This window comes from Boleophthalmus pectinirostris, unplaced genomic scaffold (genome assembly GCF_026225935.1).
Source record: "Boleophthalmus pectinirostris isolate CB_2022bp ecotype Guang Dong unplaced genomic scaffold, ASM2622593v1 HiC_scaffold_15, whole genome shotgun sequence".
Lineage (NCBI taxonomy): Eukaryota > Metazoa > Chordata > Actinopteri > Gobiiformes > Gobiidae > Boleophthalmus > Boleophthalmus pectinirostris.
This window is the reverse complement of record NW_026571070.1, coordinates 16,429,395-16,455,710: the sequence shown is the minus strand read 5'-3', so window position 1 is coordinate 16,455,710 and position 26,316 is coordinate 16,429,395. Positions and strand designations below refer to the sequence as shown.

Genomic DNA, 26,316 nt, shown 5'->3' with positions numbered 1-26,316 from the left:
ATCCCAGTTCTCATTAATTAAAGCACCCATAATGCACTATTTTCTGATCTATATTCTCTGTCCCACCTTATGATGTCATGTGGTAATACAGGAAGGTGGAAAAGAACATTTTGAGCATTAGAGATGCAGACAGAATAATGCAGGATTACTCAAACGTGTGAATGAAACAAAACCCAACTCCAAGTTTGGTTTCGATGAACAACATTATAACATGACTTAAAGCTCACAAGTGAATTTGCGTAATAAGACGGACCTTTAAATAGTAATACATAATATAAATCCTATACTAAAAGTCATTGTGAATATCTTAGGCTTGAAGTTTCTCTACACTGGATTTGAGTGTTTGTCCAGTGACTATAGCGGATTAGCATTGAAACGATTCTCTTTGACTCATTCCCTCGCTGTCATCTCGTTTCATCTGATAAACTGCTTTACAATGTGATCCATATTGGCTCTGCGTTCATCACTGCCCTGTGCTTATTGATCTGTAAAACTCACTCACTTAAATCGCCAATTCAAATCCCCCGTAAAACCATTTGGACGCCACATTAGCGGAATCGAACACGAGCTTGCTAGCAGTCGTGATTTCACAAAGGCCCCCCGCTGCTCGCCTCTGATCGGATTATCCTCCACTACTTCCTGTTTTGTATTTATTTATAACTCTTCACTAACAGCTGGTTCCTGGTCCCATCTGGTTCTCTCTCAGCGTGGCCGTGTCTTGATGATTAATTAGCAAACTGGGCTAAAGGCACTTGAATATGTCATTACGAGCTGTTTAGTTCTGTGATTTTTCCCAGCATGTGAAAAAGTGTTTCTAAAAATATTTGCTATACAGTTGATGTCTGGAAAGCTACAAAAGCTATAAAAAGCAATGCAGTGTTTTCTTGATCTTGTTTCCCATTGCTCTAAAGATTATTTGTGTTGGAAGCTAAATTTAGAAACTATTTTAAGACTGTCGTTCTCGGGTCAACTCTGTGGAAAAATAAAATGCAAAAAAAAGCATACAACATGAGTGAGAGTTTAGCATTGTGTTACTTGTTTCTCATTGCTTTAAAGGCCCGACATTACACAAAATGGATTCTTGTGAGCTTTAAGCCACGTTATAATACTGTTATCTCCTCAAAAACATACCCAGAGTTGTGTTTTGTTTTATTCACACATGTTTGAGCAATCCTCAATCATTAGTATTGTCATGTAGTGGTAGTTTTGAAGTTAACAGCTAGGGGTGGGCGATATCTCGATATTTTTAATATATCGAGATTTTTAAAAAACTTGATATGAATTCTGACATATCGTATATATCGATATAATGCTTATATTCAATTTTGATTTCGCCGCTTCGCTTGTTTGTCTTCTCTGTCGCCGCCCGCGCGCCCCCGCCTCCCTGATTTTGTTCGCTCGTGTCTCATTCACTCCTCACTATCACCGTGAACGCCGAAAGTTGCTGCCAGTGAAAAGCTTCAAGCACCATGAACCTTTTCCACCATTTAGAGACAAGGCCACCAGCAGCACATCTCATATTCCACCAAGTCGTGTCCTTTAGTCCAAAAGAAGTTGAACCGCATGAGCGGCACGTGGAGTGCGCTGTTTATGCAAATTAGCCATGCTCTTTTTAAGTTTCGTTTCTGTAAAACGTAAACAAGTCTGCGCAAAGCTGCAAAAACAAAAAACAAAAACATAAATAAATAACACTATAATCTGAAATGGGCTGATGTGGCTCTTGAGTCGTTATGCTATATATCTTGTAAAGTTTAGTAATGTAAATTCTATTTATGCAGAAGATTTTAATTAATAATCTGTTGTACAAAAGTGTTTGGAAACATTGGGTTTGATCTGCAGTGGATTGTGGGAAACCTCAGAGCCCTTACTGCTGGATAGGAACATTAATCTATTGAAATAAGGAACATCCTGAGCTTCTTCTGCTAAAGGAGCTCATGGTTCTGGTTTGGATAACAGAGTTAATGCAAAGATGAGCTTGTGTTGAGTTGTTTTATTTATGAATGAAACAAAGGAAATATGTTTTATTTCTTTTATTTAACAGTTAAATTATTATTTATGTAATTAGGGGTTTTTGTAATCTTAAATCTTCCTATATGAACTGCCTACCTCTTACACTTAAATTTAAAAAAAAAGGACCTTGTGGAATTTGGCATATTTGTTTTTGCAGTTTTCCGTTTTAAGGGGTTATTTTTTCCTGTACAGATATCGAGATATATATCGTATATCGAGATATAGCAAAATATATCGAGATATATTTTTTTATCCATATCGCCCAGCCCTATTAACAGCTACCTTTTACTAGCCAGGCTGGTGCTGGCTAGTGCCTCTGCTCAATTTCATTTCTCTCCAGTGACTAGATCAGGAGGCAGAATACACTAGACTTTTTGCAAGAACCCTGGAAGTTGTAGACCTCACACCGGCCAATCAGTAAAAAGCTGTAAAGCCATGACGTCAAACTCAAGCGCCTGTCTGGGTCCCTTTTGTGGTACAGCACAACAGTAAACATACATTCTGTGTTGGCAACGATTCCCGAGCTCAAGGATTTAGTCGGAACAAAGAGAATGTTTGGTGAATTTTATCAGAGAGAAAGATGTTGTCCTTCTTCATGCGGGATTTGGCACATTACATACGTCACAACCAAATAGCAGTGATTGGCTAAGTAAAAAAAAACAACCCGCCTACCATCGAGCGAACCAATCCTAATGCTGCGAGGTCAGACAGTTTCCATGAAGTGAAACCAGCTGATGAATCTGGCTAACCTTTTACGTCTTGTTCAGTAGAGATTGGCAGATCTGAAATCATCCAAATTAATCTAGTGAAGGTGTATTGAGATTAAAAACAAGCTCGAGAATTCCCTGTATCACCACATGACAGGTGAGTGTGTATGTGTTAAACATGTGTGAATGAAACAAACAAATAAAACTCCAGGTATGTTTTAATGAGGAAACAACATTAAAACATAGAAAAGAAAAATGAAGAATAGAAAATATGTGGCCTTTAAAGCTTATTTCATTTGGAAGCTAGATTTTAGAAACATTTTTTGAGACACTAAGGTGAGGCCCAAACAAAATGAAAATGCAATATGTATACTAAGAAGAAAGCCAAGCCTTGAAGTCACAACTTTCAATTTCTGTAGCGCATTGTACACGTCAATATCTGATTTACTGCATTGATCATCTGACACAAAAGGGCATATTTTCTCCTCTCTGAGAATAAAGATTTTCAGTTGGATACAGTTTAGCGGAGCGGATGTGAATGTAATAGCTTTGGATCACATAAAAATAAATTATTCTACTCATTCTTATTTAATATGTCAAGCATTGGGCATAACTATGACTATTGCAATATTGTAAGTGTAAGGCTACAGATTTTGGTTCATAGTGACATTTAAGTCAAAAGCCCTGTACCAGATTTTTTGTATGCATGGAGCAAAATGTGTCCTGCCCCAGTGCGCATAGATTTTATAAGCAAAGGTCAAATTAAGTCTGCGACGTGCTGTCTACATCTACTTGGAAAGTGTCCGAAAATAAGGAAGTGTGAGTTATCATACTAGTCACGTTACTGTGGCAAAACTCACGGTGAATAATTAGGATGTTCTGAATGCATACATTAAGAGAAAAATAAGTTTGTACCACTGGAAACTATTTAAATTGACCGAGCTGTATTTTTCAAGTTTAAAATCGATAAAAATCAGCTACAGCGTCTTTAAATAGGCTTCACAATAGTGGCACTCAAGTTGAAATTACTATTTGTTGTCTCTTTGTGTCAAGCGTGGTTCAAATACAGAAATATTATTTATTATGAGCTCTTTCTGTAGTTGTGCATAATCATCACAAAATAATTCTCGATCTTTGCTCAAAAGGGGCAATTTGGCCCACCATTCAGCCCTCACTGTCAGACCAGACTCTGAACACACATTTCAAAAGACAGGTTTGATGGTTGCGTCATCTCTGCGAAGCAATAGAAAAGATAGAAAATAGACTTAAGAAGGCTTTGCACATCCTCAGTGTAATAAAAGAAAATTTCAAGTGTTTTTTGTTCTTATATACTGGCTCCAGTATAATTCGTTTTGGTTAAAAAATGCAAAATAATTGGTCTATAAAGCCTATAGATTTAGAAGAAAATTGTTTTTGTATTGTGGGAAACAAATGACAGTGTTTAAATTTTAATCCAATTCTTTTTTTTTTTTTTTTTTGTCTGTGTTTGGATGTAAAAGCTCTCACAGATAAAATGATAATTAAACATGCTTAAAGGTCCTATATTAAGCAAAACTGATTCTTGAGTTTTAAGTCATGAATCTTGTTACCTGATCAAAAACATACCTGGAGTTGTGTTTTGTTTCATTCACAGAGATTTGAGTAATCATGGTGTATTACTCTGTCTACATCTCCAAAGCTCAAAATGCTCTGTTGTGCCTTGTGATGTCGTGAAGTCATCCAAAAGTTTAAAGTAAAACTTATTATATAAATTATATTATTATTATATAAACTTATAATTTCAAACAGTTTTCAGGTTTGGGGGTGGGGTATGGTGCTGCAAATGGTACCGCTGTGACTTTGAGGAGTAATAATTGTTTAGTGTATTTCTGAGGTCGACTCGCCCTTATGTCTGTCACCTCTAAAAGATAAACCCAGACTGCAGCCTTTTCTAATCAGACTCAAACTTTTTTCATTAAAGGTGCCATATTACACCACATGGACTCTTGTGGGCTCCTCAAAAACATACCTGGAGTTGTGTTTTCTTTCATTCACACAAGTAACTCTTTATGAATAGTTTGTCTAGATCACCAGAGTAGTTTTCAAATTAACAACTACCATTTGGCTTTTGTTCAGTAGAGATAGGCAGTTCCAGGGCAGAAATTAACCAACTTTATCTATTGAAGGTGAATGGAATTTAAAAACACAGTGGAGCTCTTCCTGTATTATGACATGACAGTATAAGGTGGAACAGAGGATTTTCTGCTTGAGAGATGACCTGCGCCTAAATATGCAGGGTTTGTGTGTTAAACATGTGAATAAAACAAAACACAACTCCAGGTATGTTTGTGAGGAAACAACATTATAAAACAGATCAGAAAATAACATAATATTGGCTCTTTATAGATGCATGATGTAAGTTTTAGATAAGACTGACTGGTACACTATTGTTACCACAATAATACTAAAATTTCAACTTAGATTCCAAGGAGAAGGCTTAATACTTGATACAGATTTCAATGCCACAGTGATTATGAAAAACACAATTTTTCAGACAATAGAATGTAATTTTCTACTCAGAATAATCTTAGTTCTTTTGTATTGTTGTGTTTCAGATGACATCACAACTTTCCATGGACCAACATTATTTAATACAGATGGAGGCAGCTAAAATTTATACAGATTTTTGTTGAAATACAGAGAATTCTAGGGTCTAATCACTAATATAAATGATTGAGTTCAACATTTGTGAGTTTCATTTTTAGATATTTGCAATGAGAACACCGTGAAATCAATGGGGAAATGGGCTCTTCCTCCCCATCTGGCTCCATGACATCATCACAGCATAAAATCTGAAAACCACCAACATTTCAAGACTGATCCTAAAACTATAAAACTGTTTATTTATGCTATTTTTTCATACTTGTATCTGCTTTTGATACTAGTTTTCAGTGGTGGAAGAAGTACTCAGTATTCTTACTTAAGCAAAATACTGCGTACAGGAGCAAAAAAAGAAAAAAGAAAAATTGAAGTAAAAGTAAAAGAATTACATGAAAAATCTATTTAAGTAAAATTATTAAAAAAAACTTAAAGAGGAAACATATTTTGTGGTGATTTTTAGATCTAATACAGCTTCAAAAGCAGTGATTTTAATCAAGATTTGTTTTCCTGAATTTTGTTCAATAGAAAAAATTAAATTAAATTCTTGTTCAAATTATGTGTTAAAAATAGACTCCTCAGCCTTTTCAGCAGGTCTCGAACTATCAACAAAAATAATAATAATACTAAATAAATAAATAAATACTATTCAGTCCTTTTCAAAAATGTATTAGAGTAGAAAGTATAGACACCTGCTTTCAGATGTAGTGGTGTAAAAGTAAAAAGTATCAACTTAAAAAATGCACTGAAGTAAAGCACAGATACCTTAAATTTGTAATTAAGTGCAGTACTTTATTACTTTTACTTTGTTACGTTCCTACACTGCCACATATAAAGCATTGAAGGCAAGTGCTGTAACAGATTTCTCATCCTAACTGAAGTTGTAGCTTTTTCCAAAGTCACTTAAACCTATGAACTATTTTTCACCTCTTCTACATCGAAAAGGTCCAAAAGTAAGTGAGTGTGACACAGAAGGAGGAAGTGGTCTATATTTAGCAGGTGCAGTGCTGGCCCTGCAGGTTTTAGGAGCTGTACTTCAAACAGCAGAGTTTTCCTGTGGCAGTGAGTCATACTCCAGGCCACTCCTCTTAATTACCCCGTGCAGTTGAATGCCTCTCCCAGTCTGCTCTTAGTGGGATTGGGCTGTGGTGTTTACATCAGTGTGAGGATCTGTGTTTTCTGGTGTGCGTGAAAGCGCAGTGACAGAGAAGAAGTCATTTAGCTCTAAAGACGATTACAAAACACAAGCTTAAAGGAGCACTGTGTAACTTTTCTGGTGATGGACCTCGTCACCCAGTTGTCTCCATGGTGATGTTATTGCTAAGTATCAAAATACCTTAAAAACATGCTTTCTTACTGTGAACTGGCTCTCCTCTTCGTTGATATGACTTGTAACTTTGTCTGGTCACGCCACTTGCTTGTCTCTATGGATACGTCTGATGCAGGGGTCTCCAACCTATAGCTCAGTAGCTACCAGTAGCTCTCCACTCCCTTACAAGTAGCTCGCCAAAAGATTTCTGAATTACAGGTATTGTAGTAAATAACTAAAATTTGATTAATTACCACTGTGAATGTGTTACTTTGAACTTTGTGCACTAATAAATGGATAATGATTTAATGTTTTATTAGGCATCTAACTGTATCTAAGGCTTGCCTTCTTATATCGAATCAATTTCTTGTAACTGTTAATATTTTTATTTTGTAAAGATAGCTTACTGGACGCAAAAAGTTGGAGATCCCTGGTCTAATGCCATATTAACTTTCCAGGCAAATAAATAAATAAATATATAAATACATAAATAAATAAATATAATTGGAGATAAGAAAGTTATGGAGACTCCATCAAAAAAGTTATACAGTGCACCTTTTAGTACAAACTGTCAATAAAGATTGTGTCATTCTGAAAATATATAAATACAATAAATAAACAAAAAGCTGAAATTGTAATCAATAATATTACTGTAAAATGTTGAATTAGCATCTACACTATTTAACTATTTTAACCATAGATGTACACACATATACCATATTAAAACCATTGCTTATTTAAAAAGATTTAAATGTGATGTATAGTGCCAATTTTTATTGAGAATATTGTTCTTGTTACTGTAGCGACTTCTATTTTAGCCCTTTCGATTGAACGTATGCCACACATTTGACCACCAAGGACCAATACTGTTTAAATTACTAAAGGTATTAGCAAAGCAATTGTATTTTTTATTTTATTTTCAATGTCATTTGTCTCCTATGCCCTGTTCTGTTAATCTGTCCACCTGTTATAACCGAGCCTAACACAGTCCTTAATGCAACAATTCAGCCTTGACATTTTTTAATAACTTTCAGAAGCTTGTGGATTAGTTTATCTGGTATGGATCTCATTAATATTTAAAATGTTCTGGGATAAGTTTCTCATGTGGTTCGTTATTTTAATCCTGAAATATCTTGCTAAAATATAAACAAACTTAATAACAAAACTTTAGGTGTGCATCACTTCAGATGTAAAAATAAACGAAGAACTGTTATGAGTTGCTAGAGGGAACTGCTTTTAAAATACTTCTCACATGTCAGTTTAATCATGAATCCAATCAACACCCTCTGTCCGTCTCAGTGTGGAGCCGTGCACTGGCCTCAGATTACCCACGCTGCACCAGGACTGTCCCGCTGCGAACCTCCGCCCTGACCTTTGACCCGTGCACAATGTTTTTCCACACTAACAATGCAATGAGGCTGTTAGCATTCAGACCAGGAGCTGCAAAGTACTACAAGAACCTCACTGGAAACTTGCAAAGGCAGTGCTATGGATTTGACAGTAACATTTGTGTTTCTTTTTCTTTGCAGTAAACGCTTGGATGATGAGAGGAGTGTCAGGTAAGAATCTGTTTTTGATTAAATGTATAATAATATTGAGGATAATATTTCAGTATGGAAAATCAAAGTTGTTTTTGCAGGTAGCAGTGATGAATAGACAGTCTGAAAGCTCAAGTAAAAATATAAAATGGATTTAAACAACACATTTCTTCCAATCATCAGTCAATACAAGCGTTCATGGGTGGTCCTGTTTAGGTGTTTGATTTTCAACAAAAGAGTGAAAAACTGTTGAAACTGTGTTAAAGCAAATCACATAATAGTTTAACAGAGCTTCAGACAGAGTAGTGCCCACAGTTAGCATCACACCCCCAGGGAATAACAATGACATCAGCTGCAAAGTATCAATAGCTGCTAGTATATACTACTAATATGGATAGGCCTTTTGCTATGGCCTATTAAAATGTGCTCTATGCAGGCTTTTAGAAGTTAGACTAAGGCTACATTTATATAATGACAGTCTGTACAGAAGATGCAAAAGTGACGTTGCGTCTTCACTTTTTATTCCACCTTTAGACGAGCATTTTTTGGAGGAAATCTGCCTGCATACAGTGACACAAAAGTGTGTGGAATTCAATTGAGTATGCGTGCCAGGTTTCTATGTACTGTATGTATGTGACGTAAATACATACGCGACGTGAGCAGATCTGACTGGAGTTTTGCATCTTGGACAGTGTAGATGCTACGGCGGATCGTATTAAACTTTTCCACTCTGGAAGGCGATTTCAGATTTTTGTGCTTTTAAGCCCCAAAAAAGCCGTCACTGTCTAAATGAAAGGCGCTTCCAATAAAATATTTTGTCATTTTTATCCCTGCAAGCATTCTTGTGTGAACAGGCCATTAATAGGGATGTTATTGCTTTGCCTGAAAGGTTTCACACAATGACATCTAATCTATTGCCATGACAACAAGCAGGTGACGCCACTAGGTGAAGTTAAAGGTCAGATCTGCTAACATTGAGAATGGATGTTTTTCAAGCAATAAAACACCTGTAACTGAATAAATGTAAGATAGACACATTGAATTTGGAACATTTAAAGTAAAGCTGTAACATCTCCATGGAGACAAGAAGGTGGCACATCCTCCAACAGAAAAGTTACTATGAAAGAAAATTTGTTTCATAAGGTTTTGAATTTATTATTATAATTATTATTATTTTAATCTAATGGCACAAATTATTTTCCATAAGTCACACAGTCCATCCGGTTTGCTTAGTTTGGCAGGACATTAATTCATCTACAATGTTCCACAATGCACCTTTAAAGTTACGTTTTGTCTTCAGGAGCAGAGACGCTGGGGCCCACGTCACCACCGCCTCCTCCTCGGGTGTGTAACGAGTCCCGTCTGCAGTGGGAGGTGGAGATCTGTGGGGAGCACTTCAAAAAGGACATGGCTCTGATCCAGCCCCAGTACTGGTGCAACCTAACATACTTCATCAGGTGAGACGCAATCAGATACACAAGAGAAAAGGTATAGAGCAAGACCAACTGAAATCAAATAGAAAATACAATTACCCAAATACCATAATTTCCTTCATAAACAACAAAATATCCTGTGTGAGGTGCACTCCACGTCACTCCTCTGGGATTGTCCGGCCTCATTATTACCCTGTGCAGTTGAATGCCTCTCCCACTCTGCTCTTAGTGTGATTGCCGTGTGTTGTTCATCATAGTGAGAGTCTGAGTTTTCTGGTGTGCATGAAAGCGCAGTGACAGAGAATAAATAATTTAGCACTAAACAGGATTACAAAACACAATCTTAAAGGAGCACTGTGTAACCTTTCTGGTGATGGACCCGCAGTGTTGGGAAAGTTACTTTTAAAATGTATTCCCCTACAGATTACAGATTATATACCCCAAAATGTAGTTTTTAAACGGAATCCATTAAATTACTTAAAGTGAGTAATGTAATCTGAATACTTTAGATTACTTGATTTGCTGTAGAGTAACAAAGACTAGGATATCATAACATAAAATGTTTTGTCTGCTAAAAGACAATAAAAAAGCCCAGACTTTACTCAACCAAATTAAAAATATTATTGATAGAAGAGGAGGAGACACGGTTCACACAGCATGATTTAGTCCTGTTAAATTCTAGTTTAGTCCTGTTTCAGTCCTGGTTTAGTCCTGGTTTAGTCCTGTTAAATCCTGTTTCAGTCCTGTTACAGTCCTGGTTTAGTCCTGGTTTAGACCTGGTTTAGTCCTGGTTTAGTCCTGTTAAATTCTGGTTTAGTCCTGTTAGTTTAGTCCTGGTTTAGACCTGGTTTAGTCCTGTTAAATCTTGGTTTAGTCCTGTTTCAGTCCTGGTTTAGACCTGGTTTAGTCCTGTTAAATCTTGGTTTAGTCCTGTTTCAGTCCTGGTTTAGACCTGGTTTAGACCTGGTTTAGCCTAAAATGTGAAAACAGGAAAATACCGCCGTGCAGTCCATTTATTCCAACAGAGTAACTGTATTTGGTTACAGTTACTGTTTCAATGAGTGGTAATTGGATTACAGTTACTCATAATTTGTACTCTGATTACGTAACTCTGGTTCATGTAATCTGTTTCTCCCCAACACTGTGGACCCGTCACCTGATTGTCTCTCTAGATCTGTACAAGCATGTTCTGAAATTTCATTCTTGTATTAGTCTTTGTGTCAAGTCTCCTGGATGCCTTTAAATGTGAACTTTGAACAGAGTCCTATAATTAAAACGTCATCTCAAATGTAACCGCAACAGCAATGCTTGTCACAAAATTGCAATTAGATATTTTCCCCAAATTTTTCAGCTCGAGGATATGCCAAGTTCCAGGATAATGTCTTGTGCGTCCTGTTTTACCATTGTGAGAAAGTCAATTATCTCTGTGAGACTGTGAGCAAAATAACTTAATTATGCTGAGGAAACAACAACAGTGATAGCTTTTCACAAGTTCACAAGCTATTTCAGCATTTTATCATTAAGTTTTCTCAGAATGAAACAATACATCTAATTAGTTTTGAAAATTAAGAATGCAGTTGTCCAAATTAACCTTGAATGTTCCTTGTTGTAATTTTAGTGTTAATCCAGACAATTTTGCAAAGTTTTATCACATTAAAGCTTGCATTAGTTTTGCGAAGTTGCTGCTCGCAAATCTCCATGAAGATTCTTTATAATACTCCACAGTGGCATTAATCTAACCAGGACAAGCAGATGGTGCCACTGGGTCAAGTTACAGGTCATGTCTGTGGCCAGGCAAGCTCCTTAACAGTTAGAATGCATGGATTTTTGCGCAGTAAAACTATATTCTATAATGAAATAAAAAAGAAATGATAAATCAATGGAGAACAATAATGGCGTTTAGAAATACACAAAAAACTACTCATTATGAAAAAGAAAATGACGTAACTGCATAAAAGAGCAGATATCTTGTGATTTAAATGAAATGTTTTAAAGTGTATGAATGTATAAAGGCAGATGCTCTTCATTTCTTGTATGTTTCACTTTATTACACCGTTGATATCTTACTACTGTGGAACATTCCGGGCAAAACAATAACATCTCCATGGAGACAAGGAGGTATTGTGTACTCTGACGGAAAAGTTACACAGTCCACCTTGAAATTAAATAAATGAATAAATAAAAGTTACAAACCTGCCTATTCCTGACAAAATTCCTTGAAAGTGATTTTTTTTTTTTTTTTTTTTGCTGGCACTTGGTTGGTTGATTTCCCATTGTTCAACCAGTTTTAAGGCTCTCCACTTGTTTTCGTAAAAGTCTTAGTCGTCTGTTATCTATTCTATATTTAACTTGGAGACCAGACTGACTCTTTATATGGACTAGGCCAGGATAATGACGCCCGGGTTAGTTGATTTAAATGGTGTTGAAATGACTTCATAGCTACAGCATGTACAGCATTAGCTAAACTAAATATCATCCATCTTTACATGTCAGACTACTACTTAGGCCCACAAGAAAAACACTGCTACTGGACTCAATCCCTCTTTAGATGGGACAGCAGTGGCTCACAGACTCATTTAGCTGCTTATTTAGACTGCACAATCAAAACAATTAAAGAATAATGGTGAGTACTGGCTCAAATAGTCAAATACTGAAAGTGTGCAAAGTTATTACAAAGACAATGTGTCCCTTTCCAAATGGTCTAAAATGCAAAAAAAAATTACCAAGTCATTCAAAGTTTGTGCAGAAATGTTTAGCTAGAAATTACTTTTCAGAGTTTCGAAAAAATTATGTCTCTGTGACTTTTGAAAAACACAAACTTTTGACTTTTCCTACTCAATTTTACTGAGCAAAATCTACAAGAATTACTTTATTGCCATCTTACTACTTTTATACTTTTGTTTTGGCAGAGTAATTTGAATTTACTGGCCTTCGTTAGCTCTGAATGTCTCATTAAGTTTAAACCTTCATCACACAAAACTGTTCTTTGGCCAGTTTAGTTGTGAAAAGTGTATAAAATCAGATACTAATTGATACAAAAAAATAGGACTGAAACTACATACTTGTTTAAGCAGGTATACAGGAAATACAGTAAGTACTTAAAGCTGCACTATGGAACTTTTCTAGTAACTTTCCACAGAATGCCAAAGGTGTGCCATTGTATACTATTAAGCACATCTATCTATCTGTTTTATTGCAAAAAAAAAAAATCCCTGAAAACTTATTGTAAACAGCCTCCACACCTCCAGAGATCTGACCTGTAACTTGGTCGATCTAATCAAAGTTTAATGCCATGCTGTAGTTGAAGCAATAACATCGCTATGGAAACAGAAGTTTCAGTGTGTGGCTTTTTTTGTATTTTTTGTATTTTGCATTTCTACCATTTTCTTCTGCACAATTGTAGCAGTTTAAGTCTGACTGCATCGCCCACTCGCGAGAATCTATCTTAATATGGTTCCTCTCTTTGCCCTTTGGCTCTTGGTGAATAAAAAAACTGAGACAGAAACTAAACTTCACTGACGATAAGTCAAAATAATGATCACAGACTCTGGGAGGCAGCGGCTCATCTGTAAACAGTGGATCTGGTCTCACTGCATCAGTCACAGCAGCAGCAGTGCATTATGGGGCCATGACAGAAGGGGGAGCTGTGGGGGGCAGGCACTGATGAAAAACACACATCAAAACAAAACTAATATTACACTAAGCATTTACAGGGCTGTTAGCACTCTCACCTCACAACAAGATGGTCCCAGGGTATAGTCATGCAGGTATTCCTGGTGTTTCTGTTTGCTTATTCTACTAGTGTCTGTATTATTACTCATGTCTTATTCCCAATCCAAAACATGTACAATAGGCAAAATCTTGCAGCTAAGATAGTCTTGACCCATAATTTACGTATATTACACTATTTTCTGATGTTATGTTGTTTCCTCATCATAAACATACCTGGAGTTTTGTTTTGTTTCATATTTGTTTAAGACACAAATCCTGCATATTTAGGCTGAGTTTTTCTCTCAAACCACCTTGTGATGTCATGTGGCAATACAGGTGCTCCATGTGTTTTTAAACTACATTCACCTTCATTAGAATCATTTGGATAATTTCAACCCTGGAATTGCCAATTTCTTAGCCAGGCTTGCGCCATCTAGTGCCTCTGCTCAACTTCATTTCTCTCCAGCGACTAGGTCAGGAATCAGAATACACTAGACGGTTTGCAAGAACCCCGGAAGTGCAAGTCTGGGCACGAGCCAATCAGCGAAGAGCCATACATTCTGTGTTGGCAACTGAGATCGAGGATTTAAAGACGGAACAAAGAATATTTGGTGAATTTTATCAAGGGGAAAGATGTTATTGCCCTTCTTCCTGCAGGATTTGGGAAAAGCTTAATATACCATTTAGCCCCGTTAGTGGCGCATTACATACATCACGACCAAATAGCAGCGATCGGTTAAATAAAAAAGTACCCACCTACCATCGTGCAAATGAATCCTAATGCAGCGAGGTCAGACGGTTTCCACAAAGTGAAACCAGCTGATGAATCAGGTTACATATCTCTATTGAACTAAAGATAAATGGTAACGTGAAAACTACTGCTTCATGACATCACAAGGTGGAACAGAACATTTTGAGCTTTGGAGATGTAGACAGACCAATAAAAAAGATTATGCAAATGTGTAAATGAAACAAAACAAAACTCCAGGTATGTTTTTGATGAGTTAACAACATTCTAACAAAAAGCTCACAACAACCCATTTTGCATAATATAGGACTGAGAATTTACTTAACAAGAAGGTGTATTAGTTTTTCTTTATACACAGATATTATGAGACCTGTGTAGTCCTAGTGTCATTCTAAAGTCAACCTGAAATTTGTATATTCAATTAATTTTAGCAAGACACTTAAAAATGTCCCCGAACTCCAGTCTTTATTATTTGGAGATTTGAATAAAGCACAAAATCCTACGAAAATATCCTCATTATTATTTCCACCCATGCATCAGCACACTCAGTTTTGTGTTCCATGTTTTGCTCAGTGCCCGGGTCCATTATTCTTCATGACAAATCAGTTTGGGCCCGAAAATCAATCTCGTGCCCGGCTAGCTGTAAAAAGCTCTATTATGTAATTTCTGAGAACAATATCCCAAAATTAACTTTACACAGCCTGTTTACCTCCATGCTTTGTGCTTTGTTGACAAGCTAACTTTGAGCTGGTATAAAAGGCTGGTTAATGGGTGGGGTATTGTCTGTTTGCATTTGTGGATGCTTCAAGCTTTGCAAGATGAATTACTATAGAGTCTAATTCTCGCCTGTGGTGCAGTGATAAGCAGAGACAACAGAGACTAGACTAGAGGACAGGACGGAGTGTATAATGTGATCAAGGAGGAGGAGGATCAGTGAATGTTTAAAGGTCCTGTATTACACAAAATTGACTCTCCTAAGCTTTAAGTGATGTTATAATCTTGTTACCTCATGAAAAACATACATGGAGTTGTATTTTGTTTCATTCACACATTTTTGAGTAACGCTGCATTATTAGTCTGTGTGACGAGCGATGTCCTAGTTCTTTTGTTTGGCCTTGCCTCATCTGATCAGTGGGGAGTATGTGAGCCCAGACCTGCCACCAGAAAAGTGACCAAGTGGGTCCACAGCTGCAGTGAGCCGTAGTTCCTTATTTTTGTGTTATTTATCTGATTTTTCTATCCTTTTGGAGTAATTTTTATAATAAATATAATTTCTTTTGGACACCTCGCCATGCTTCTATTTTTGTTCCACGCCCAGTTTCTTTTTAACACCTTGTCCAGTTACCGTGACCCCCTAGACCGACTTGTCATGTAACAGTCTGTCTACACCTCCAAAGCTCAAAATGAACAGCTCTTTTTACCTTTTGTTCAGTAGAGATTAGAAATTCCAGATTTGAAATCATCCAAATGATTCTGGTGAAGGTGTATGGAGTTTAAAAACACAGTGAAGCACTTCCTGTATTGTGGAAGAATGTGTTTTCTGTTTGAGAGAAGAACTCTGAATATGCAGGGTTTGTGTGTTGAAACAAAACACAACTCCAGGTATGTTTGTGATGAGTAAACAACATTATAACCTAAATCAGAAAGTCCAATAACTGTCCCTGCAATGCTTTCATATATTCAACAAATGTGGCTACGGTCTCTGAATTTAACTAGTTTCACTGGTCACTTTGAGATATACTGGTCATAATTGGTTTCTTTGGAGTGGTTTTACATAATCCTATTACATAGTTATTCATCTGCATACATTACAGTAGGATTTCATACTGGTCAGACTGCCTCTGAGAAGATTTCTATTATGTTTGGTCACCCGTTCAATCCACCGAGACTCCTGAAGCAGAATATATATTTCCTGATAAAGAAATTAAATATAAAAGTCCTGTATTACACATAATGGATTCTTGTGAGCTTTAAACCCTGTTAGAAAGTTGTTACCTCCTCAAAAACATACCTGGAGTTTTGTTTTGTTTCATTCACACGTGCTTGAGTAATGCTCTGTTATTAGGCTTAAACAGAGGACTAGAGCTCAAAATGCTCTGTTCCACTTTGTGATGTCATGTAGTTGTAGTCTAATGTTAATAGCTACATTTTCCTTTTGTTCAGTAGAGATTGGCAGGTTTGAAATCTTCAAAAATGATTCAGGTGAAGGTGTATGAAGTTTTAAAACACAGTGAAGCACTTCCTGTGTTACCATCTGACATCATAACGTGACACAGAATGTTTTCCTCTCAGGGAAAATATGCAACGTTTGTGTGTTGAACGTGTGTGAATGAAACAAAACACAACTCCAGGTCTGTTCATGATGAGGAAACTAACTTCTAACATAGATTAGAAAATACAATACTAATGTTTTGAATTGTGATGAAATTAATAATTAAATTAATATGGGAGAAGTAATTTTGGTGGACTGTTTATTATTGTGGAGTAGATATAATACTGCTGAATGGCTTTATACTCCCCATTTCCTACTTTCCTACTTCCTCCACTATATTTCATACCACATCTGGATTGCGTAACGCCTTGGTGCTGTGTGAGTCCCAGCTCCGTCTGAATGATGCTAAACTCTGCCTGCACTCGAACTTTCTCTCCTCCATCATTACCTCTAATAACATATTGATTTTGTACCCTGAGCCCGAGCGGCTGTAACAGTGCTCTGGCCAAGACAGGAAAAGCCTTGTTAATCTCATTCTTGTTAGCAAAGGCCAATCGTCTCAGTGGAGCAGAGGAGCAGAGGAGCCACCCGCCTGCCCTGCTCCCATGATGAGTCCTGATTGAGGATTAGATGCGTAACCTTCACTGTAAAAGGGTTAAGGTCTGTATATGACTCTACGGGGAATTCTGACCAGGCACACTACATTCAATTATATAAGACTGTAAATCCAATAAGGGAAGGCATTAATGGGCCCATAATACATTTAATTTCAGTTTTCTGATCTGTTTTATAACATTGTGTCCTCATCAAAACATACTTAAGAGTTGTGTTTTGTTTCATTTCCACATCCTGCATACTGAATTTAGGTTGATTTCTTCCCTCAATCAGGAAACACTCTGTTCCACTTTGTGATGTCATGTAACAGGTTAATACAGGAAGTGCTCCACTGTGTTTTTAAACTCATTACACTTTCATTTCAATCATTTGGATAATTTCAGCCCTGGAATTGCTCATCTCTGTTGACTTAAAGGTAGTTTTCTGTTAACTTGTAAACGACCACTTGACATTACAAGGTAGAACAGAACATTTTGAGCTTTGGAGATGTAGACAGACTAATAATAAAGGGTTACTCAAACGTGTGAATGAAAGAAAACACACCTCCAGGTTTGTTTTTGAGGAGGTAACAACATTATGACATGGCTTAAAGCTCACAAGAGTCAATTTTATGTAATATAGGACCTTTTTATTTAGGGAATGTCACACTTTTTCATTGAGCTACATTCAGTTCATACAGTGAATATACTCCTTTCCAAGATTTTTTGGTGTGCTAGACTTTTGGGGCTGTAATATCCTGGCCCCTATTGCTATTCAAATCTTTCTGTTATTGACAAAAACTGAGAAATCATCAATAGCTGTTATTATGATCTTAAATTTTCAAGACCCGTCCCTCCATGTCTCACCTCATCCAGCAAGTGTTCCTCTTTCTCTACACCTCTGCACCTCACATTACTTCTCATACATCTCTCCATACTTGTGTTTTTTTTTATAAATAATCAAATGGCATTCTGTACATTTGCCCACATACTGAATACCAATAAATTACAGTATTGAAATAAGTTTAAATAAACACTGTATCTGCCTGGTTTTATTCATCTTAGGGTCATAGATGTCAGCTATATCTGTCCACAGTGATCTCAAGTCTGGTTATGTAACACTGTTAATGCTAATCTTTGCATGGAGATGTTATAGCTCTGTCTGGAATATTCAACAGCATAAATTATCTTCCATTTATTCTAATATGAGGAGTTTTTATGATCTAAAATATAGCTTGTCAGATCTCCATTAAGATAGAGATGTCAGCAATGTGTTAATATGCACATAAGGAACAAATCAAACCAACACAGAGGTGGCTGAACCTGCACCTCCACAGTGCATCTTTAATAATAGAAATAAACATAGCTCTACCACAGATGTTTCAGTCTGAGTTGTGTAACTCATATCATATAGCAGACAAAATTCCTTTCAAAATTCATGTCAATAAGTAATATCTTCCTATATTTGTAAAAACATGACAAACAAATGACCCTATCGACCATTCAGCATTTAACAATTTTAGGTCTTCTAATGAATAAATAAAATAGTATAAGACTGGTGAAGATCAAGTTAGTTATGTTCTGTTTGTAAAGTTTCAATAGGCTCTATTCCTGCTTACCAGAAGGCGTTGGAAGCATGCGGATGATGACTTCCAGTGTCCTTACTGACACTGGGCGTGTGATAAAAGCATGGATTTAGCAGCAGCGTCTTCACAACCTGACAAAGTTTTCCATGGGGGACGTGACTCTAATCACTTCTTTGATGTCACTCGCAGGCAGCTCTTTGCATCTGTTGATCTGGTGAACATAACGGAACGCTACAATGACATTTTTATTATACATTACAATGACATTTTATATAAATTATTATACAAAGATTATAAAAGAAAAAAAGAAAGAATACAATGGCATTATAATGTGCCAAACAGAAGGTATAAAAACAAAACTAAACCATGACTAAACAAGGTCCGGGACCAGACTGGACCTAGACCTGGACTGAGACCGGGACTGAGACTGGGACCAGACCAAGACTGAGACCAGCACTGAGACCGGGAACAGAAACAGGACTGAGGCCAGGACCAGACCAGGACCAGACTAGGACCAGACAGGGACTGAGATCAGGACTGAGACCAGCACTGAGACCAGGACTGAGACTGGGACCAAACCAGGATAGAAAATGGTTTAGTCCTGGTTCAATCCTGGTTCGGCATCACAGTCTAAGTCACGTAAATGGGAAACGGCCGTTATCCATTTTTTCCATTTTAAATTTTAACCCAAAATCTAAAACTGAAAAAACAAATTGTTATCTGTTTTTTCATTTTGGTTTTGGAGACAAATAAAAGAAAATAGTTGTTTTTCATTTTCTTTTTCGGTTTTATTTTGAAAAACGAATGAATAATACATAGATTCAAACTTCAAACTTCGTCCCTGCAGCCAGATGTTTGTAATGAGAAACAACGGGCTTTAATCAGGGCAGTACTTTGTGATGTCATGTAGTACTTGAAGAGTAGTACCACTATAGTTTCTCTTCTCATCTTTTCACTTTCAATTGCCCCTAAAAAATACTGTGCTTCACTTCACCTAAACCAATCTCCCTGCGTCTGTACATTTGTTTGTGCCTCTATCTTCTCTCACTGCAAGCTGCTCATGCATTTTTTAGACCATTCTGTCCTCTGTTCATCACAGTCTTTCCTGAGGCCATAAATCAAGGCAACACCAGTTCAGACTTCTATAATTTATAAACTAGCCTCAAAAGAACTATACGGACACCTTTGAATTTCACATCTCTCATCTTTGCTCCCACAACCCATTAGAGCACACATTAAACCTTTGATAAAGCTCCAGTAAAGGTCTATAATGGCCGTGAGCACACTTTAGACTGGCAGACAGCATTTCTCAGCAAAAAGTATATATATTTCATAGTGAGCCCTGCCTTTCTCCCTATACGCTCTTTGCTATGCAGTATTTTCATGATTTATTCTCAAGGGCCCAAACTCAGCATAAAACTAGAAATGCACAGTCAATACTGAAATATAGAGTTTTCATACATTAAAAATTGCAATCGGATTTGAGTTGAATTATAGTTTTGCTAACACTAAAACCTTAAAACTTTATTAATCCACAAGGGAAATTATTAGGACACAGTAGCTCACACATCACAGTATATTTTAATAAGAAAGAGCAAAAGATAAGTGGCAAAAATAGCAAGAGACTGGTGTCAAATAAGGTGTAATTTCAGTATATGTCAAAGTAAAAATAAAATATAGAAATATAGTAATACAAATATATCTCAGCTATATACAAGAGGTCGTAAAGAGAAACAGAAATAGTGATTCTATTACAGGGTGACTTGTTGTATAGTTGTGTGGAGTATGGTATGAACTTAGTCTTGTATCTATTTACAGCAGGGGTGTCAAACTCATTTTGGTCCAGGGGCCGTATCCAACCTACTTTGATCCCAAAGGGGCCGGATCAGAAAACTCATGGCATATAAACCCCAAAAATAACAATAAGTTCAAATATTTGTGTAGAGAAACGCAAATCTATTACAGAAATCTTTTTGAATTGATGAATTTTTTCTTTTTACAAAATATTATAATATTATGAACAACCTGAAACTTTAAGAAAAATGCAATTTCAACACAATGTTTTAACATGAACTTGTATGTAAATAGGAATAAGTCCTTTTTTTTTTTTAATCCTGCACTTGGCTCCACTTTTCTCATTTTTGACATTTTGTTGATGAGGGTGTCACGGTCAACAGTCAAAATGATCATCCTTTAAGAGCGTTTGGAAAGAGACAAGTCTTCATTTGTGCTGCTCTGGTGGGAGGGGCCACGCACAGAGACACTGGAGACACTGATATGCAAAAAATTACCAATATTTTAACGGAAAATATAATTAAAATATTTTAGTAGAAAATCAGCCAAGGGCCCTGATTAAAGGTCTTGGAGGGCCGGATCTGGCCCCCGGGCCGTATGTTTGACACCCGTGATTTACAGTTTTTAACCTTTGTATTATTGGCGTTTGATTCATTTTTAAATAGCTGGTATAAATGGTAGAACTAAGTAATATATTTCTATATTTCTGTGTCTTTTTGAGGAAACAAACTTGTATTGTCTTGTTCATTACCATACGAACGTTATTTATAAGACAGTTTCAAAACATTACAGCTGGTCAGTGTGGTACCCAAACATAAAGTAGACAAAGACAATCACAGTCAACGTCACAAGACAAATATTAAAAACAGAGAAAATAATAAGCCAATTATCAACAAGTAAACTACATCTCAGTGAAAAAAGGTGCATGGAGGAGCAGCGTCTCTCCACCGAGCTCCTCCTGTGTGACTCTCTCTCATTTAGACTGCTGTGATCTTGTCCTCCTCTTGTCCTTACCGGAAGACATTTGGAAACATGCGGATGACGACTTCAGTGTAGTGTAGTTACCAACACTGGGCATGGAATAAAACCACTGATTAAGCAGCAGTGGTCTAGCCTGATTCATCAGCCAGTTTCACTTCGTGGGAACCGTCTGAAACCATCAGCATTAAGATTCGTTCGCTTGATGGTAGGCGGGTAAATTTTCTATTTAACCAATCGGTGCTATTTGGTCATGACGTATGTAATGCACCAAATCCCGTAGGAAGAAGGGCAATAACGTCTCCTCCTTGATAAAATTCATTCATCACCAAACATTCTCTTTGTTCTGGCTTTAAATCCTCAATCTCAGGAATCGTTGCCAACACAGAATGTATGGCGTTGTCTACATCCATCTCGACCACTTTGTTTACTGTTGTGCTTTACAACCTGCCAAAGCTTTCCTTTGGGGACGAGACTCTAATTGCGTCTTCGAAGTCACTCACAGGCAGCTGTTAGTAACTGTTGAACATAACGTAACACTACAATTACATCTTTTTTTTTTCCTTAGTATAATTATAAATACACAATTTAACAGGCAGTTTATAAAAGGAAAAAGAAAATACAATGACGTCTAGATGAAGAAAATATGGCCATTTTCACAGATTTTGTCAGAATTACTTCAACCAACAGAGCCCATAGGAAGTCATCATCTTCGTGTTTCCAAACGTCTTAGTTTTTTTTAACGTAAGTGTGAATAGAGCTGTTGGCAGGAGCTATTCTATATTCAGCCAAGGAGTTAAATACGTGTTTTTTAAAGCTCTTTTCACCACAGCAAGATAATATTAGCCCTGATTTCTGAGAAGCAGCTTCCCATGACATTTACTTCTCTTATCATTAATTCACCATTCACTGGACACTGCTGCTACCGAAATAGACCAGTCTCCAGAATCCTGTATGAAGCAGCTATAGGATTTTTGGAATTTTTGAAAGAGATGTTCAAAGCGTTGCTCTAAGCTCAATCAAGTCCAGTGTGACCACAAATGCTATTCAAGGCACAGTTACAGGATCGCACGGAGAGAGAAGGGGGGATATACCAAGTCAAACTGATGGATTACAACTCCCCACACGCAGGCACTGTGATTAATATTGCCCATAGTAACAGAGCAGAGGGTCTTGACCAGAAAAGTTACACAATGCTCCTTTAAATGTGCTGTACCCTTAAGAAAACTAGGGAAGGGTGTCAGTTAATTTTCTCTTGATAGATGGTCCTTTTACTGAGGATTTTTTTTTTTTAAATAATGCAGCCCACCTCGTTTAAAATGCTAACGGCGACAATTATAATGCTAACAGGCGAGGCAGAGGAGGGGTAATCAGTCAGCGCACAATAGAAATGGGGTATTAACAGGGAGCAATTTGTCACTACACAGAAAACTGAATAGAACTGAAAAGGTGTTTTCTCAGAATTTTGGTTTCTAACAAAGAAGGTAGAGGAAATGCTCTGGTATTTCTGCAGGCTGATGGTTTGTGGTTCTGTTTGTTTGTTTATTTATTTATTTTATTATTGTGATATTAGAGACAGTACACTCAGTAAAAGACCGACATTTTGACCTGACGGAGTAGGGAGTGCATACATCAAGGTTTGAAGGGGGTGATAAGACAATAAGAATGGCTCCTGTTCTTATATGGGAGGGCAAATGTGTGCGTGTGTTTAATTTGATCAACTTGCGTCCATAAGTTTCATAAAAAAAATAAAATAAATTGTTTTCTTCAATGAGGCAAAATTTGAAAGCCACTTTATTTCTATAGCACATTTTACAAACAAAGCAGTTTCCAAAGTGCTGCACAGAGATCATAAAATGAAGACAACAGAAAGGTAAATTACTAATTGCTGGTCATGCCAGTCCTAAAACAATAAAACCAATAAAAGCAAATAAAAAGCAAAACCATATAAATCATAAAATAGCAGTAAATAGTAAAATAAAAAGACAGAGGACCACACAACTCATGCAGTGTTAAAAGTAAGAGAATAAAAGTGGGTTTTAAGACAAGACTTAACTCTCCACTGTCGGGGCTGTTCACACGTGCGGGGGACAGAGTGTTCCAGAGTTTAGGGCCGGCCACAGAGAAGGCCCCGAACCCCTGGTTAAGTCTCGTCTCATCTAGTTTACTCAAATACTAATCAAGATCTCCAAAATCCCTTCTGTGGAAAAAAAAAAATAATATATATATATATATATATATATATATATATATATATATATATATCCCTTCTGTATATTTTTTGTATGTAATATGGCATCAAAAAGAAGCAAGAAATTTAAACCTTTCATTTTTATGTTTTGAAGGTCCCAAAAATGGTAAATTTTGGCCATTGTTACACATAAAATGCTTTATTATTTATACATATATTTATATATTTATATTTCATATGAAAAACAAATGTAAATCAAAAATAAGAAAACAAAAAAACAGCAATTTTCCTCATTTTTTGTCTCCAAAATCAAAATGAAAAAAAAAAAAAAAAGCATAACGATTTGTTTCAGTTTTTGATTTTTGTGTTAAAATGAATAATGGAAAAAATTGATAATGGCCGTTTCCCATTTCCGTGACTGCAATGCCAGACTTTTGCACCACATACGGACTAAACCAGGACTGAACCAGGACTAAACTGGTCTCAGTTTCGATCTGGTCCTGGTCTAAGTCCTGATCTCAGGCCTGATCACCTGACAGTCTAACCGGGCGCACCTCCGGGCTTGTCCCGACATTCAGTCCTGGGTCAGTCCTGGATTAGACCTTGTTAGACCTAGACCTGGTTTAGACCTGGTTTAGTCCTGTTTCAGTCCTTATGTGGCACAAAAGTCTGGCATCGCAGTTTAAGTCACGGAAATGGGAAACGTTTTTTTCCATTATTCATTTAAACACAAAATCAAAAAGTGAAAAAGTTATTCATTTTCATTTTGGTTTTGGAGACAAATAATTCACATGCTGTGTCTTGCCTTATTAACCCTTTGCTGTGTTTGTCTCTGCAGTGAGTACTACCTCTTCACTCACTGCACCGAAACCAAGTCGTCCAACGTGGGCTGCTACTGGCCCAACCCACTGGTGGAGGGCTACATCATCCGCATCCACAAGCTCTTCTTCTCCAACTGCACCCTGGAGCAAGTGGTGTGGGTGGACCCTCCAGACGACACCCTCATTGTCCTAATCCTAATCCCAATATTCCTCACTTTGGCCATGATTGCACTGGTGGTATGGTGCAGCAAAAGGAGTGATCTTTTAGCGTAAGAACTGGCAGATCGAGCTCATATTCCGGGGCCAATTATCAAGTAGCACTTCCAAACCAAAATATGTTGCGACAAGGGAAATCTACAGTTCAAAGCATTGTACAAAAGACCAAAAATGGGGGAGAAAAGGACAGATATTGAGCTAAATTATCGTCTTTGATTTTGCTGGGCATCTTGTCCAACGGGACTTCCAGCGAAATGTCAGGGCATTATTTAAAGCTCTTTAAGATCTCAACTGCCAACCTCCGACCTTTTTTTCTTGGAGCACAGTTTTTTTGAAGGCCAAAGCATCACCGAGCATCAAAGGATCATGGGAAAATAGAAGACCCCTTAAGGACTCCAAATGTAACATACAGTAGACTTTAACTTAAAACAGCATGATTTTTAGGGATCACATTGACCAAATCTGGAGCATTGCGATGAGTGAACTGTCGTCACTGGATACAAAGGATACACTGGTGCGTTGGGACCCAAAGACGAGCAACTTTGTAAATATATTTTATCAATAACTTATGAAAAACTATTCTGCATACAAAGAGGGACAGTTGTGTGTACAGTGGGTGTGCTGTCTACTGTATTGTCACTGTGTGTTTCTGTTAAATCACTGTTTTTTAATGAAGATCTTCGGGGGAAAAAGGGAGTTTGAATTTTTGTGATTTTTCATGTTTCTTGCACAGCTGTCACACGCCTCAAGGCTAACTTTTATAAATTCTGCTCAAAGATGTTTTCACCTGCTCTGTCTCTCACTGAAACTCCTCAGATTAAAAAAAATGTCTTATAAAACGATTGGCTTTGTCATTGAAATGTCAGTGTTTTGTAATGCTATATGGGAGAAAATTATGTTTAAACTTCTGTTTCTATTAAATGTGTGGTCAATTTTTGTAGTTCAAGTGAACTTCAGCACGTTACCAATTTGAGGAGTTTTGAGGTTTTTAGCCTTTTAGTGTTAAATTAGCTTCATATTTGCAATATCAGTGTTTTTTTTTTTTTTTTAAATCGGTCAACTGGGAAATTATGCTTGAATTTCTGTTTCTAATAAATATGTGGGGACATTTTTGTAGTAAGTTCAGGAAGTTAGCAATTTGAGTAAGTATTTTTAGTCTTTTAAAAATAAATACACGTGGTCCCAAATGGATAAACACAATTTTGCCATTTTCAAACACAACTAGTACAAATTCACATAATTCTCCACTTTGAGACTTGCTTTGGTCTTCTGTGATGCCGTTTCCTCATCACAAACATACCTCGAGTTGTGTTTAGTTTCATTCAAATGCTTTGTGTGCTGTAACACACAAACCCTGCTGAGGTCACAAAAAAACACCTTCCACCTTGTGATGTCATGTGGTGATACAGAAAATGCTCCACTTTATTTTTAAACTCCATACAGTTTCATTAGAATCATTGGGATAATTACAGCTCTGGAATTGCAAATCTCTACTACACAAGGTGGAACAGAGCATTTTGAGGAACTCCAGGTTTTTGATGAGGTAACAACATTATAACATGGCTTACATTTTGTGTAATATACATTACTGGTCAAAAGTTTCAGAATACCACACTTTCACCAGTTTTTTATTCTTTAGTGTTTACTGTTGACCAAAACATTATCACGCACGTCACTTGGACTCAAATGCAAGGCAAGCATGCAGGCAAACAATGTCTTAAATCAATAACAAAGTGTCCTTTGACAGGTTCTCAATGTTTATGGCAAATCAAACTGAAAACAAGAGGAATATAAAGATTATCAAGTGTGAAGGAAAATATCTTCCAAAACTG

The 26,316-nt window shown here is 36.8% G+C and overlaps 1 protein-coding gene across 1 annotated transcript in view; it reads left to right on the top strand.

Annotated features, from left to right (window-relative positions):
* The window catches only part of LOC110166320 (receptor activity-modifying protein 3), a 67,747-nt gene extending 42,441 nt beyond the window's left edge, over positions 1–25,306 (top strand). Inside the window, exons 2-4 of the mRNA XM_020931556.2 lie at positions 8,193–8,222; positions 9,502–9,658; positions 24,286–25,306. Of these exons, the coding sequence (XP_020787215.2) occupies positions 8,193–8,222; positions 9,502–9,658; positions 24,286–24,541 (443 nt within the window). The 3' untranslated portion in view covers positions 24,542–25,306. The remainder of the gene's footprint in view (positions 1–8,192; positions 8,223–9,501; positions 9,659–24,285) is intronic.
* The last annotated feature ends 1,010 nt before the right edge of the window (positions 25,307–26,316 follow it).